Genomic DNA, 17352 nt, shown 5'->3' with positions numbered 1-17352 from the left:
TCACAGCACTGGCCTATTTGTAAACCAGTAGTTAAGTAGGTATCCCGTCCTGCCTGCTTCATCAAGATATAGAACATTATCTGATAAGAGCTCAGTTGGGGAACATGGCTTAATCCAGGAAGTTTAAGTGATGGCTTTTGGTCCTGCCCCTGTGTCTTTGATACCTTTTCCTGATCAGTTGCAGAGAGAGGCAGTTCATTTCAGACATCAGTCAGAAGCAGAGAAGAATGGCTAGGACTGCTGAGGCAGACCCTGCTTAGTCTAAATGATGGAAAGAGATATGAAGTGCCAACTAAGGCAAGAGGCCACCCTGCATGTATGCACTGACCTTGAGCACCACCATGCTCCTGACCCTAGTGAAAGAGACAGTGAGTGCTGGGCTTTTTACCCAAAGGTTGGCAGTAATTTCTGCAGGAGTCCATTTAAGAAAGGGGTGAGAAAAAGTCATCAGAAATATAGAGTAGAAGAAGTTCCCTCCTCTGAGGACTTGAAGTGAAGGGCAGAAAATACCTCCCCCTACCTCACCCCCGCACTTCCTAAAACATAGTTTTGCTGTTCTGTCTTGCCCAGTACCCACATGTGGCCTTTTAACATGAATGGAACTCTTTCTTTTTATTTCACTGCCAGAATATATGAATATATAATCCTTAGACATTAGTTTCCGTTATTTTGGAGGCTTTGACTTTACCAGTAGTGTATTTTTTCATTGATCTATATTTTCTCCCTCAGCCTTACACATCTTTTTAATTCCCAGTTAATTTATCACGTGCTAGTCATTTACTCTGTGTTGCTATTAGTTGTTGTCCAACTTTGACACTTGTTCTGCAGCTGAAATAAAAGGATGATAGTCATATTTGAAAAACAATCTTTTAAATTAAAAACTGTGTATTCACTGTAGAAAATTTAGGAAGTATAAAAGAAGAAATAAAAATTACACCATTTCTCTACCTAGTAACAACCACTATTAATATTTTAATGTGTTTTCTTTTTTAAAGTATAGCTTTTATTTTGTTTTATGGAATGTTCTTACTGTAGTCACAATATTGCATTGAAATTGATTCACTTACCATTATAATGTAAACATTTTCTAAATTTGAGTCTGTTGAAGCATCATTTTAATGGCTGCATAATATTCTATCATGTGATTATTACTGGACAGAAAGGTTGCTCTCTGTTTTGCTACTGTACATAATTATGTGATTAGTATCTTCATAAAGCATTTCTTCTATTTTGGAATTTTTACTTACAGCTCTTGAAGTAGGATTACTGAAAAATTTAAGGCTCTTCATATATATTAATTACAACATGAGCTGTAGCAATTAGCATGCTGCTGACAGTATTCAAGAAAGCTGAACTTACCACACCTCAGCAATTTTTGCTATTTTTTACTTCATTATGATCTCTGTATTATTAATATTAGAGTTGGGTATAGTCACATGACGTGTACTCATTTCCTTCAGTAGCAATAATCCTGCTTCTAATTTTTCATAAAGCTGCAAGGTGGGTGTTGGGAAGGTGTTAGATCCTGATTATGGAGTTAAATAGTAGGGGCCAAAATCTTTCCATGTAAAGGGGAAAAGGAAATGTGGTAACTCTGGTGCTGCTCCTTCAGCTTCAATCAGAAAACAAGAATTCAGTTCATTGAGTTTTATCTAGAGAATGACCAGGTCATTTGGGAAATCATGCCCTATGAGAAGTAACTGAAGAAACTAAGAACTATCTTCATATCCATGAAAGAGATACCATAAAGAAGAAAAAGCAGAGTTATTTTATGTTGCTGCAGAAGGCAGAAATAGTACTGATGGATATGTTAGGGAAGGAGAGAGGTTTAGCTTAATATTTATAATAACTGTTGGAAACTAAACCAGGTTACCTTTTAATTAGTGATTCCTCACATACACATACATTAGTAGCACTTAAATTATGTGGGCTCTGCCAACTCCTAAGTTCTTATGTTAGTATTAAACCTTGTCATGTAAAGGGAAGAAAGAATTATGGTAGTTTACCTAAACTGTATATAATTTTTTGTAATATTTAAGGGAATTTGATAGGGTACAAAGATTTGTTTGAACTGACTGGCTTTGCTGAACTACTATGTACAGAGAGTAGAGAATGTAGAAAGAGGCTATAGATAAAATCCAGGGATATAGTCTCAGCTGATAAACTCTTCCATTGTTTTTATCCTAATGTGGTGACAGTGGAAAATTATTTAAGATCAGTAGAGGAAAGGAATCTGATGATTTTGTACCATCTCTTTGAAGGAAAGAAGGCTTCATTGGATACTTGAGACAAAAAAAAATACCTTCTTTCCCCGGTATTGATGATACCTTCCGAAGGAAGTTAATTTAGTAGTCATATACCTGTGAGGAAAAGCATATTGAGACTAAAGATAGAGTGTCCCTGCATAAAATGTGTGTGTTGGAGGGGGTGGGTAGGGTGTGGAAAGGGAAGAAAGGTGGGCATTTTTAAGACTCCAAAAGGAACTTTTAAAAATATCTAGGTTAAGGAGCTAAATATTTTGGTAATTGTTCTTTGAGGCAAAACAGTTGTTCTAAAATATGTTGTTTATAGGGAGATCGGTGGACGGCTTCTCATGGTAGAAACACGACTTCCAAATGATCTGGCTGAGTTTGAGGGAGACTTTTCCTTGGAAGGACTTCGTCTATGGAAAACAGCATTCTCAGCAATGACTCAAAATCCAAGACCTGGGTCACCCCCTCACAATGGCCAACCAACTGTCAATAAAGGGTCAAGTAATAGCCATAAAATGGTTGAAGATAAAAAAATTGTGATTATGCCTTGCAAATGTGCCCCAAGTCGACAACTGGTTCAAGCATGGCTTCAAGCCAAAGAAGAATATGAACGTTCCAAGAAACTGTCTAAAAAGGAGCTAACTGGAGTTGTAAAATCTGATGACAACTTCAGCTCCTCAGTTAATCCAGATGACAAACCTGTAGTGCCTCCAAAAATGGATACAACTGCACACATACTCCCCACTACAGCACATACCAAGGAAGATGTTGATAATTCTCAGATTGCTTTACAAGCACCAACCACAGAATGCAGTCAAACTGCAAGTGAAAGTCAGACGCTGCCACCAGTTGCTTCTGCAGATGATGCTGAGAAAGAAGAGGATGATGATGATGACTATTGTGTTGGTTATAGCTCCCCTGATTCTCCAGTGATTCCCCCTTGGCAAGAAGCAACATCACCAGATTCCAAAACATTAAATGGAGGTGACAGACCCTCATCACTAGTAGAGGACCTGCATTCCCTGACTATTGAGAACTTCTTAAAGCCTGTGAAAGATGGTATACAGAAAAGCCCCTGCAGTGAGCCTCAGGAACCTCTAGTGGTATCCCCAATTAATGTTAGGACAAGAACTGGGATATGTGAATCACTCTGCCTTCATAATACACCAATCATACAGAGAAAACTTGTGGAAAGGCTTCCTGAGGCAACTGGCCTTAGCCCTTTGTCAACAGGTAAGTTTTACAAGTAATAGAAAGCCTCCATAAAGCTTTTCAATAGACTGTGTAATGAAAATCAGAGCTTTTTAAATGAAATTTTAGCTCAGCTAATGAGAGATTATTGTTATTTTATCATGTCTTGGAAAGACATCATCACCTGGAAACTTTTTTATCTTTCTGCTGTGAAATATACTTACATCTACTTCATCCTGTCTTCTTGCCTTCTCGGTAAAATATAGGAGCCCTCTCAGAAACCTTACCTTCTCAACTTGATTTTTCCCATTGGCTTTGATATATACCCAAATCTCTCCCACCCTTTGAAATAGAAAAAAAAACCAAACACCTGCCTTGACCTTAAATCTGCCGGCTTCTGCTCTTTTTTCTCTGCTTCTCTCCTTTAAAGCCAAATTTCTTAAAAGATTTCTCCAATTTGACAACTCTATTTCTTTACCTTCTACTCATTTCTCAACCTACTCCAAACTGGATTGTGCCCCCATCATCCCACCAGTATGGCTCTTGTAAAGATTCTTTATAACCTTCAGGTAGCTAAAGCTAATGGATGTTTTTCAGTCTTCCTATCACATGCCCTCTAAGCAGCCATTGTCTTGCTGACCACACCTTCCTTCTTTGAGCTTCTTCTCCCCTTAGCTTTTCCCCTACTCCTCTGTTTCTTCCTACTTGCTTTCCCTTGAAACTTATCTCACATTCTCAGTTATTATCTGAATGTTGGAGTTTATTAAGGCTTAGCCTTAAGCTTTCTCTCTCTATGTTCTCTCCCTGAATGACCTAATTCCTGCCCACAGGATTACTATAGATAACACAAATTTAAATTTCCAGTTCAGAACCCTCTTTTAAGCTCCAGAACACTATATCCAGCTGCCTTTGGCATTTCTACTTGAATGCTCAAAACCACCACAAGGTCAGTATTTTTTTAACTTAATTTGTGATCTTACTGCATTCATTCACCACCAACCACATAGCACACTTTATGCACACACATACATACCCGCACATTGAAAACCATTGGTCCTCTTTCATTTTTCCTTATTTCAATGAATAGTACCACCATTTCTCTGTCACTGAGTTACACAGGTCAGAAACAAGTGATTTATTTATAATACTCACCTGATTGCCTCACTGCCCATCCTGTGGTTTCCACACTTCTTTGTTTCCTAAATTACCCAGATCTCTCTACCTCTGTCTCTGCCACTACCAAGCCCTCATCTCTCACCTGGGCTTCTACCCTAGCTTTCTTATTCACCCTTAACCAGTCTCCAGGTTTTTTTGCTCAGTAATCAGGGAAAATCCACACTCTGTTCCTAGTTAATTCCTACTCTTTCTTATGATTTTAGCTCAAAAAAGCCTTCCTAATCTCCCTGGCTAAAAATTCCCAATTATATTCCCCTTTGTTGTACTTACCCCAGTTATAATTTTATTTTTCTGTGTGTATTGATATTTGATGAATGTCTGATTTTCTCTCTAGACCCCACAAGGGTAGATACTGTCTTTTCCTCATCATCATAAATACTTGATAAATCAGTGAATAAATGGATTAAGTGATTCCCTAGGATAATAACTTAGGTATAAAAATCAGTAATTAAAATCTAAATGTTATTATTTAATACAAATTTAAAAGTTAGTGTGGGGAACCCAGGTTTGAATTAGTTTCATTTTTAAATTATGAGGTCTTTGTGAGGAATTTATAGGACAATACTCATGAATGGTACCTAAGAGTTTGGAAAAACAACAACAACAAGAAAACAAACAAAAAAAACCCCACAGAAGCAGGCAATTTTGATATGCATGTTAAATATAAAATTTCTTTCTACAGAACCCAAAACCCAGAAATTGAGTCATAAGAAAGGAAGTAACACTGATGCTTTTAGAAGAGTACTCTTAACACAAGCAAAGGTAACTATGCTAAACATATTTAAAGATCAGTGGATAAGATCCATTCTTATTCTTAGATTTCAGTTAGATAATTGATAACTTTGTATCTCAATTTTTTAATTTATTATATTTTTGCATCATTTTATTTACATATCTTTGAGACAACAAGAAATTGCCTAATTTTTTAAAAGTTTTTTTTGTTGTTGGGATCTAAAAGATTCTTATATGTAAATACAAATATTACAGAGAAAGTGAATATGATAGCCAAAATGTGGATTATGAGGATACAAATACATTAACTGATTACTGGCAAAATCAGAACAATCCAATGACAGCAGAGCTCAAGTAAGTGATTTTTGATCCCACCAAAAATATATCCTTTTTCTTGGTTTATTACTTTTTTCTCAAATATAACATTATTGATTTTTCAGTTCATTTTACTAAGTAGCAAAGGAAAGCAACATTATTTACTACTGAAACTCTGAAAAATCATAAATGTCTTTATTCAAATACTAAAAATTGTGGTAATACTTAGCCTAGAAATATATGGTTATGTGAAAAAAGTATACATTAGACATGTATCCTTAGAAATATATGATAGTGATCACTTCTGTATTGGTCACTTCTCATAAATATCATTAACTACATAAAATATATTTTAGTATTTTTATTTTGAGATTACAAATGCTTTTTAAAACTTTTATTTTTAAATCAGTATTATTGAATTACAAGTCATATATATTAAAAACAAGTACGAGTGTATTGTGAACATAAATCAATACTTTGGGGAAAATCGTTAATGGATGTGGAAATCAGAAAAAAATATTTTTTTAAAAAATAGATTCTATTCTTTCTAACCCCTTGAAAATTATTTATGCTTTAGTTTATCTTTCAGATACATGTTGTATTAGGGTAAAATAAAAACCCACAATTTCAAATCTTCTTTAAACTTTAGCCAAACTAGTTGCAAATACATTGCTTGCTTGCTTGCTTGTCATACTTCCAAGAAAGGTCAAGATAAATGTCCTTGTGGTAAAATGTCAACTCTCTACAAGACTATTATTTTCAATATTTTGGGTTTATAAACTCAAAAATCAATTTATGGTTGGCTTACAGATTATATCAGATATTTCTACATATATACAGTTCTAGTATCTTGAATTACTAGCCTGAAAAAAAATGCTAATAAAATACTTAAGTTTCCTCTTGGATCTAAAGAGATGATGCTAGTTTATCTTGTATTACTAAGTACATAAAGTATGTTGTCTAAGCAGAAATAAGTAATCAAAAGAAAGGAAATAATTGCTCATTTATCTTTTTCTGGCTCTGTTTTTTTTTTAATAGAATCAATGTGCAGCAGTAAATACTCCAAAGAAAGACACTTCCCAGATTGATGGACCATCTTTAAACAATACTTATGGTTTCAAAGTCAGCATACAAAACTTACAGGAGGCAAAAGCTTTACATGAGGTAAAACGGTAACAGTAAGGACACATGCACTTTAACTCTTACGTTTTATTCTATGGTACAAGTATAGAAATTTTTTACTGACAGAGGAATACATTGAATTTTATACCTGTTAATCTTTATTTTGTTCTTATTATCCTTTCTATTTTATATATTTATATAAAACAGAGAAACTTTAAAACTAGTCATCAGTTATTGAGACTGCTTTGTGGTTTCACAATTTTCACAAAGCTTATACCTGAAATTTAAAAAGAAGCTAAAATTAGAAAGGGTTTTTTAGCTATTGGAAACTCTGTATGTTACTCTGGGATTATATTATATCCCATCCCAAATGTGATGGCTACTTGTGTTTTCTATTTGGTTGGCTCAGTGGATTAGTGCTTGCTGCAGTTCATTTGTTCACATAATCTTTATAACCCAGTTACCTTCACAGCACAGACTGTATGCAAAGACTCGGAAGCTCTCTTGTAAAAATGTACATTCTCACTGGAGAATATGCATGAATGGTTCACTGTAAATTTATGTGTATTAAAGAAAACACAACAGTAACATATGTGACTGGCAATGAGGTGAAAATTAGAATATATTTTAGTTGTTTATACCTGTCCTGTCAGTATGGTAGCCACTAGCTATGTGGCTACTGAGAATTTTAAATTTGGCTTATACATCTAGGAATGGAATTTTAAATTTCGTTTAATTTTAACTAATTTGTTTCCATTAAAAATTTTGCAACCTCATTGAGATGTGCTATAAATATACTGCTTTCAAAGACTTAATAGGAAAATAGAATATAAAGTACCTTATCAGTAATTTTTTATATTGATTACATGATGAAAGGGTAGTTTTTGATGTATTGGATTAAATGAAAATATTTTAAAATTAACCTATTTTTACCATTTTTTAATGTGACAACTAGAAAATTTAAAATTATGTATGTGACTTTCATGATATTTCTTTTGGTCAGTGCTGGTTTATACAGTCGTTTTATGTTTTTGCCCTTATAGCAGAGAATTTGGTTTTTTGGTCTCAAGTCAGTTCTGTCTTCTAAGAATTGGATGAGTAGACTAAGAGGAAAATTTAAATATTGTCCTCATTTTTACCCTAAATTTGAACTAAGAATTGTACTTTTGAGAATTAGATTGGAACATAGTCTAACTCCCTAATTGTTTATTTGTACATTTTTTCATTCAACAGCATTCATTTAGTTCCTGTTTTATACCTGGCCATGTACTCTCCCCTGAAGCCCAGATAAATTAAGTAACAAACTCAGGAATATTTATCTTACCAAGTACACACCCGAAATTCGAAATTTAAAATACTTTGTTAAAAAATATTTATTAAAGCAAATTTGATAGACCTTAACAAAAAGACTTGTTACATTTGATTTTTCTGTTATTATTTGAAAAAAATATTTTTCTTCCAGTACTGTTATTTTATTCTACGTAACCCTGTTTCAGAATCCTGGGCCTTCTTGAAGTTAAAATCACTTCGGGGGTCCAGCAGGTTGCTCATAGCTTCCCATCACATGCTTCCTTCATCTCAAGGCACACTCCAAATAGCCACCTGGTGGTCAAATAGGGATTGAACCAAAAAGATATCTACTATACTCTATTCCGTTTTCTACAAAATTGTGCTCACAGCATTTTTTCCTGTTTCCCATTACCCTGGGCTAATATCTCTCTTTCTTCTGCATATAAATACTCAATTCAGAAGAGAAAATTTGCAATCGTTGCCCTTTCTCTTTTTTTCAAGGTCTTTATTGGAGTATAATTGCTTTACAGTGTTGTGTTAGTTTCTGCTGTATAACAAAGTGAATCAGCTGTATGCATATGTATATCCACATATCCCCTCCCTCTTGCGTTTCCCTCCCACTCTCTTTATCCCACCCCTCTAGGTGGTTGCAAAGCAGAGCTAATCTCCCTGTGCTATGCAACTGCTTCCCACTAGCTATCTATTTTACATTTGGTAGTGTATAGATGTCTTTGTTACTCTCTCACTTTGCCCCAGCTTACCCTTCTCCCTCCTTGTGTCCTGAAGTCCATTCTCTACATCTGTGTCTTTATTCTTGTCCTGCCCCTAGGTTCTTCGGAACCATTTTTTTTTTTAGATTCCATATATATGTGTTAGCATACGGTATTTGTTTTTCTCTTTCTGACTTACTTCACTCTGTGTGACATACTCTAGGTCCATCTACCTCATTACAAATAACTCAGTTTCGTTTCTTTTTATGGCTGAGTAATATTCCGTTGTATACATGTGCCACATCTTCTTTGTCCATTCATCTGTCGATGGACACTTATGTTGCTTCCATGTCCTGGCTGTTGTAAATAGTGCTGCAGTGAACATTGTGGTACATGACTCTTTTTGAATTATGGTTTTCTCAGGGTATATGCCCAATAGTGGGATTGCTGGGTCATATGGTAGTTCTATTTTTAGTGTTTTTTCTTTGCGGTACGCGGGCCTCTCACTGTTGTGGCCTCTCCTGTTGCGAGGCAAAGGCTCTGGACGCGCAGGCTCAGTGGCCATGGCTCACGGGCCCAGTCGCTCCGCGGCACATGGGATCTTCCCGGACCGGGGCACGAACCCATGTCCCCTGCATCGGCAGGCAGACTCTCAACCACTGTGCCACCAGGGAAGCCCTATTTTTAGTTTTTTAAGGAACCTCCATACTGTTCTCCATAGTGGCTGTATCAATTTACATTCCCACCAACAGTGCAAGAGGGTTCTGTTTTCTCCACACCCTGTCCAGCATTTATTGTTTGTAGAATTTTTGATGATGGCCATTCTGATCTGTGTGTGGTGATACCTCACTGTAGTTTTGATTTGCATTTCTGTAATGATTAGTGATATTGAGCATCTTTTCATGTGTTTGTTGACAATCTGTATATCTTCTTTGGAGAAATGTCTATTTAGGTCTTCTGCCCATTTTTGGATTGGGTTGTTTGTTTCTTTGATATTGAGATGCATAAGATGCTTGTATGCTTTGGAGATTAATCCTTTGTCAGTTGCTTCATTTGCAAATATTTTCTCCCATTCTGAGGGTTGTCTTTCTGTCTTTTTTATGGTTTCCTTTGCTATGCAAAAGCTTTTAGTTTCATTAGGTCCCATTTGTTTATTTTTATTTCCATTTCTTTAGGAGGTGGGTCAAAAAGGATCTTGCTGTGATTTATGTCATAGTGTTCTGCCTGTGTTTTCCTCTAAGAGTTTTATAGTATCTGGCCTTACATTTAGGTCTTAATCCATTTTGACTTTATTTTTGTGTATGGTGTTAGGAAGTGTTCTAATTTCATTCTTTTACATGTAGCTGTCCAGTTTTCCCAGCAGCACTTACTGAAGAGGATGTCTTTTCTCCATTGTATACTCTTGCCTCCTTTATCAAAGATAAGGTGATCATATGTGCGTGGGTTTATCTCTGGGCTTGCTATCCTGTTCCATTGATGTATATTTCTGTTTTTGTTCCAGTACCATACTGTCTTGATTACTGTAGCTTTGTCGTCCAGGAGCCTGATTCCTCCAGCTCTGTTTTTCTTTCTCAAGATTGCTTTGGCTATTTGGGGTCTTCTGTGTTTCCATACAAATTGTGCAATTTTTTGTTCTAGTTCTGTGAAAAATGCCATTGGTAGTTTGATGGGGATTGCACTGAATCTGTAGATTGCTTTGGGTAATATAGTCATTTTCACAATGTTGATTCTTCCAATCCAGGAACACAGTATATCTCTCCATCTGTTTGTATCATCTTTAATTTCTTTCATCAGTGTCTTATAATTTTCTGCATACAGGTCTTTTGTCTCCTTAGGTAGGTTTATTCCTAGGTATTTTATTCTTTTTGTTGCAGTGGTAAATGGGAGTGTTTCCTTAATTTCTCTTTGAGATTTTTCATCATTAGTGTATAGGAATGAAAGAGATTTCTGTGCATTAATTTTGTATCCCGCTATTCTACCAAATTCATTGATTAGCTCTAGTAGTTTTCTGGTAGCATCTTTAGGATTCTCTATGTATAGTATCATGTCATCTGCAAACAGTGACAGTTTTACTTCTTCTTTTCCAATATGTATTCCTTTTATTTCTTTTTCTTCTCTGATTGCCGTGGCTACAACTTCCAAAACTATGCTGAGTAATAGTCATGAGAGTGAGCAACCTTGCCTTGTTCCTGATCTTAGAGGAAATGGTTTCAGTTTTTCACCATTGAGAACGATGTTGACTGTGGGTTTGTCATATATGGCCTTTATTATGTTGCAGTAGGTTCCCTGTATGCCTACTTGCTGGAGAGTTTTTATCATAAATGGGTGTTGAATTTTGTCAAAAGCTTTTTCTGCATCGATAGAGATGGTCATATGCTTTTTCTCCTTCAGTTTGTTAATATGGTGTATCACATTGATTGATTTGCATATATTAAAGAATCCTTCATTCCTGGGATAAACCCCATTGATCATGGTGTATGATCCTTTTAATGTGCTGTTGGATTCTGTTTGCTAGTATTTTGTTGAGGATTTTTGCATCTTTGTTCATCAGAGATATTGGCCTATAGTTTTCTTTTTCTGTGACATCTTTTTCTGGTTTTGGTATCAGGGTGATGGTGGCCTCGTAGAATGAGCCCGGAAATGTTCCTCCCTCTGCTATATTTTAGAAGAGTTTGAGAAGGATGGGTGTTAGCTCTTCTCTAAATGTTTGATAGAATTTGCCTGTGAAGCTATCTGGTCCTGGGCTTTGTTTGTTGGAAGATTTTTAATCACAGTTTCAATTTCAGTGCTTGTCATTTGTTAATATTTTCTATTTCTTCCCGGTTCAGTCTCGGAAGGTTGTGCTTTTCTACGAATTTGTCCATTTCTTCCAGGTTGTCCATTTTATTGGCATAGAGTTGCTTGCAGTAATCTCTCATGATCCTTTGTATTTCTGCAGTGTCAGCTGTTACTTCTCCTTTGTCATTTCTAATTCTATTGATCTGAGTCTTCTCCCTTTTTTTCTGGATGAGTCTGGCTAATGGTTTATCAACTTTGTTTATCTTCTCAAAGAACCAGCTTTTAGTTTTATTGATCTTTGCTGTTGTTTCCTTCATTTCTTTTTCATTTATTTCTTATTTCTCATCTGATCTTCATGATTTCTTTCCTTCTGCTAACTTTGGGGGTTTTTTGTTCTTATTTCCCTAATTCCTCTAGGTGTAAGTTTAGATTGTTTGAGATTTTTCTTGTTTCTTGCGGTAGCATTGTATGCTATAAACTTCCTTCTTAGAACTGCTTTTGCTTCATCCCATAGGTTTTGGTTAGTTGTGCTTTCATTGTCATTTGTTTCTAGGTATTTTTTGATTTCTTCAGTGATCTCTTGGTTAATTAGTAGTGTATTGTTTAGCCTCCATGTGTTTGTACTTTTTTACAGTTTTTTTCCTGTAACTGATATCTAGTCTCATAGCATTGTGGTCAGAAAAGATACTTGATACAATTTCAGTTTTCTTAAATTTACCTAGGCTTGATTTGTGACCCAAGATATGGTCTATCCTGGAGAATGTTCCATGAGCACTTGATAAGAAAGTGTATTCTGTTGTTTTTGGATGGAATGTCCTATAAATATCAGTTAAGTCCATCTTAATGTGTCATTTAAAACTTGTGTTTCCTTATTCAGTTTCCTTTTGGATGATCTGTCCATTGGTGAAAGTGGGTTGTTAAAGTCCCCTACTATTACGGTGTTACTGTCGATTTCCCCTTTTATGGCTGTTGGCATTGCCATGTGTACTGAGGTGCTCCTGTGTTGGGTGCATAAATACTTACAATTGTTATATCTGCTTCTTGTATTGATCCCTTGATCATTACATAGTGTCCTTCTTTGTCTCTTGTAGTAGTCTTTATTTTAAAGTCTATTTTATCTGATATGAGTATTTCTACTGCAGCTTCCTTTTGATTTCCGTTTGCACTGAATATCTTTTTCTATCCCCTCACTTTCAGTCTGAATATTTCCCTAGGTCTGAAGTGGGTCTCTTGTAGACAGCATATATATGGGTCTTGTTTTTGTATCCATTCAGTGAGCCTGTGTCTTTTGGTTGGAGCATTTAATCCATTCACGTTTAAGGTAATTATTGATATTTATGTTCCTGTGACCATTTTCTTAATTGTTTTGGGTTTGTTTTTGCAGGTCTTTTCCTTCTCTTGTATTTCCTGCCCAGAGAAGTTCCTTTAGCATTTGTTGTAAAGCTGGTTTGGTGGTGAATTCTCTTAACTTTTGCTTTATCTTTACAGGTTTTAATTTCTCCATTGAATCTGAATGAGATCCTTGCTGGGTAGAGTAATCTTGGTTGTAGGTTTTTCCCTTTCATCACTTTAAATATGTCCTGCTACTCCCTTCTGGCTTGCAGTGTTTCTGCTGAAAAATCAGCTGTTAACCTTATGGGGAGTCCCTTGTATGTTATTTTTTGCTTTTCCCTTGCTGCTTTTTAATATTTTTTCTTTGATTTTTGAGTTTGATTAATATGTGTCTTGGCGTGTTTCTCCTTGGATTTATCCTGTATGGGACTCTCTGTGCTTCCTGGACTTGACTATTTCCTTTCCCATGTTAGGGAAGTTTTCAACTATAATCTCTTCAAATATTTTCTCAGTCTCTTTCTTTTTCTCTTCTTCTTCTGGGACCCCTATAATTCGAATGTTGGTGTATTTAATGTTGTCCCAGAGGTCTCTGAGATTGTCCTCAATTCTTTTCATCGTTTTTTCTGTATTCTGCTCTGCAGTAGTTATTTCCACTATTTTATCTTTCAGGTCACTTATCCGTTCTTCTGCCTCAGTTATTCTGCTGTTGATTCCTTTTACAGTATTTTTAATTTCAGTAATTGTGTTGCTCATCAGTCTTTGTTTGCTCTTTAGTTCTTCTAGGTCCTTTTTTAATGTTTCTTGTATTTCCTCCATTCTGTTTCCGAGATTTTGGATCATCTTTACTATCATTACTCTGAATTCTTTTCAGGTAGGTTGCCTATTTCGTCTTCATTTATTTGGTCTTGTGGGTTTTACCTTGCTCCTTCGTCTGTAATGTATTTTTTTGTAGGTTTTTTTTTTTGATGGGTGGTACTGTATTTCTGTCTCACTGGCTGTTTGACCTGAGACGTCCAACAGTGGAGTTTGCAGGCAGTTAGATAGAGTTGGGTTTTGGTGCTGAGATGAGGACCTCTGGGAGGCCTCATTCCGATTGATATTCCCTGGGGTCTGAGGTTCTCTGTTAGTCCAACAGTTTGGACTGGGAGTTCCCACCACAGGAACTCGGGCCCGACCTCCAGCCTGGGAACCAAGATCTCGCAAGCTTCATGGCACGGTTAAAAAAAGAGAGAGAGAGAGAGAGAGAAAGGAGCAGTACAATATCAAAGAATAAAAAAATAAAATTAGAAAGATAGAAAATACATTAGGAAAAATAAAACTATAATTGAAAGAACTGCAACAAGGTAAAATAAAACCACAGCAGAAAAAAGGGTGGGGGGGAACAAGCCAAAAGGAGAGAACAATAACAAAGTATAAAGAATAAAATAAAATTAGAAAAATAAAAGATTAGGAAAAATAAAAATATTAAAGAATCAACAACATTGAATCAACAAAGCAAAACGGAACCCCAATCTAAAAGAGGAAAAAAGAAAAGAAAAGAAAAAAAAAAGCTTTGGCTACGGGGGTGGAGTTTAGGTGGGGGGGTGTAACTTAGGCAGAGGCAGTGTTTAGGGTGGGGCAGGACCTCGGTGGTTGGTGTGGGGGGGTGTGTTCAAGTGTGGGGCAGGGCCTCTCAGCGGAGAAAGGCAGCACGTGGAAAGGAGGGCCTCTGGAGTGTGGAGTTCCAGAGTTTGGAGGTAGGGCCCTGAGTGAGGGTGTGTGGGTGGGGTTTAGGCCCAGCACATTGGGGTGGGTCTCCGAGTGTAGAGGTGGGGCCCTGGGTGGGGGTGTAGGGGCGGGGCTTGGGCTCTGCTCTGCAGGATGGAGGCTTGGAGGGCACAGGCTTAGGCCTGGTAGCCCAACAGGCTCCCCGGTGCCTAAGTAGACAGGGAAAGCGCTGGCCCTGTTCCCTTCCATTCCCTCGCACCACTCCCGCACCATCTCCCCCAGAGTCTCCCCCAGAGTCTCCCCCGTCGCTGCTGGACCCCTAACCATGGGTGGGTCCCACTGGGTGTAGGAGCTCCTGCCCTCCCCCAGCCACCTTTCAGTCAGTCCCAGAGGTCCAGCCTTTACTTTTGCTCCCCCTTTCCTCCCTCCCATTCCTTCCAGACCCACACGGCTAGAGGGCACCTAGGTGGGCAGAGAATCAGGCCTGGGATCTCATCAGGTTCCTGGGGGTCCACGTGGGCAGGGGACGCCTGGCCATGCTCCCTTTTGATCCTCTGCCCTTCTAGTGGTCCCCCAATTTTCCCCTTCGGTCATGGGATCCCTTCCCCTCCCCAGCCGCCCGTCAGGGGCGGCAGTCCTGGGCCACCTCCACTTCTCCCCCTTTACTCCCCCCATGCCCCACGTCCTACCCAGTCGGTGGGGGTTCCTCCCATCCCCTAGGTGTCTATGGTCCCCCACTGGTGTCTGGTAGGTGCCCTAGTTTTGAGGAGATGTGAATCCACGTTCTCCTATTATGCCATCTTGACTCTGCCCCTCTTGTCCCTTTCTTACCCACCTCTTTACTGATAACACTTAGTAAATCTCTCTCTCCATCTCTTCATTCCATATGTTGGCTTAGAAAAAAATGCCCCTAAGAACACTAATGCATTTTATGTCTAGGAATAAAAAGGCAAAATTTGAGTGTGCAGTTTGGCCTGGTATATGAATAAGTCAACCTCCAAGACTCTTTTCGACCTGAAATTGTCTTCAGTCTTCTCCATAGTCTTTCCACGTGTTCATTGTTTTCTAATTAAAGTGGGTTTTTTTGTTTTGTTTTGTTTGGGTTTGGAGAGAGGTTTTCCATTTCACATTTTTGTACACGCTTATTGTTTAAAAGAATAAATCCTGAAGAGTATATATTTAAAAGTAAAAGTTCTTTTCATTAGCTCCCCATTTTACTTGGTTTGATTTTTTTTTTAATATTACTTGTTTTTTAAAGAAATAGAAACAGCAATATATACTTCTTAAGGAAAGTGGTGGAAGTTTGGAAATTTGTTTTATTATTCCATATGCCTTATACATGCATAATTAATATTTTTATATTTTACAAAGTACTTAATAACAAAATTATTAATGAATTCATGCACTATTACATACATGTACATGGTAAAAAATTTCACATCATGACAAAAAGATTACCACAATGTTCATTGCAGCTCTATTTACAATAGCCAGGACATGGAAGCAACCTAAGTGTCTATCAACAGATGAATGGATAAAGAAGATGTGGCACATATATACAATAGAATATTACTCAGCCATAAAAAGAAACAAAATTGACTTATTTGTAGTGAGGTGGATGGACCTAGAGTCTGTCATACAGAGTGAAGTAAGTCAGAAAGAGAAAAACAAATACTGTATGCTAACATATATATGGAATCTAAAAAGGAAAAAATTGTTCTGAAGAACCTAGGGGCAGGACAGGAATAAAGACGCAGACATAGAGAATGGACTTGAGGACACGGGGAGGGGGAAGGGTAAGCTGGGACAAAGTGAGAGAGTGGCATGGACATATATACACTACCAAATGTAAAATAGATAGCTAGTGGGAAGCAGCCGCATAGCACAGGGAGATAAGCTCGGTGCTTTGCGACCACCTAGAGGGGTGGGATAGGGAGGATGGGAGGGAGATGCAAGAGGGAGGAGATATGGGGATATATGTATATGTATAGCTGATTCACTTTGTTATAAAGCAGAAACTAACACACCATTGTAAAGCAATTATACTCCAATAAAGATGTTAAAAAAAAAAAAGACAAAAAGATTTCCATTGAAAAGTAAGCTTCTCTCCCACCTGACTAAGCAGTCCACTTCCCCAAAAGCAATAAACAGTTTTATATATTTTGTCTCTTTGCAGACATTTTCTACACATGTACTTAACATTTTTAACATACATGGAAGCATACTACACTCATTCCATTTATCAGTGTCTTATGGTGGTCTTTCCATTTTAGGACATGTAGATCTGGCTCATTCTTTTGAAAATTTTAAAGGCTACAGAGTTTTCCATTCTGTAGTTTTTATGGAAGCCACATAATTTATGTAACCAGTTCCCAACTGATAGACATTTAGGCTTTTAGTCTTTTTAACTTATAAAAAACTGAAAATATTATCATCTTTAGTGAACATCTTTGTGCTTATATATATTTTGGCTACATATATGAATATATCTACAGGCTTATTCTCAAGAGTAGAAATGCTAGATCAAAGGATATGTCTTCTTTTTAATTGAAGTATAGTTGATTTACAACATTATATTAGTTTCAGGTGTACAACATAGTGATTTTATATATATATATATGTATATATATTTTTATTTTTTTTTTGCGGTATGCGGTCCTCTCACTGTTTTGGCGTCTCCTGTTGCGGACCACAGGCTCCGGATGCGCAGGCTCAGCGGCCGTGGCTCACAGGCTCAGCCGCTCGCT

General features: G+C 37.0%; 1 protein-coding gene across 2 annotated transcripts in view; it reads left to right on the top strand.

Moving 5' to 3' along the window:
* Positions 1–17352, top strand: part of REV3L (REV3 like, DNA directed polymerase zeta catalytic subunit) — a 199266-nt gene that overhangs the window by 122550 nt on the left and 59364 nt on the right. For both annotated transcript variants that reach the window (XM_007451747.1, XM_007451748.1), the window contains 3 exons: positions 2572–3485; positions 5302–5381; positions 6705–6830. In XM_007451747.1, the coding sequence (XP_007451809.1) occupies positions 2572–3485; positions 5302–5381; positions 6705–6830 (1120 nt within the window). The remainder of the gene's footprint in view (positions 1–2571; positions 3486–5301; positions 5382–6704; positions 6831–17352) is intronic.

The sequence above is a fragment of the Lipotes vexillifer genome, unplaced genomic scaffold (genome assembly GCF_000442215.2).
Source record: "Lipotes vexillifer unplaced genomic scaffold, Lipotes_vexillifer_v1.1 scaffold1266, whole genome shotgun sequence".
Classification (NCBI taxonomy): domain Eukaryota; kingdom Metazoa; phylum Chordata; class Mammalia; order Artiodactyla; family Lipotidae; genus Lipotes; species Lipotes vexillifer.
This window is presented reverse-complemented; position numbering and strand designations above follow the sequence as displayed.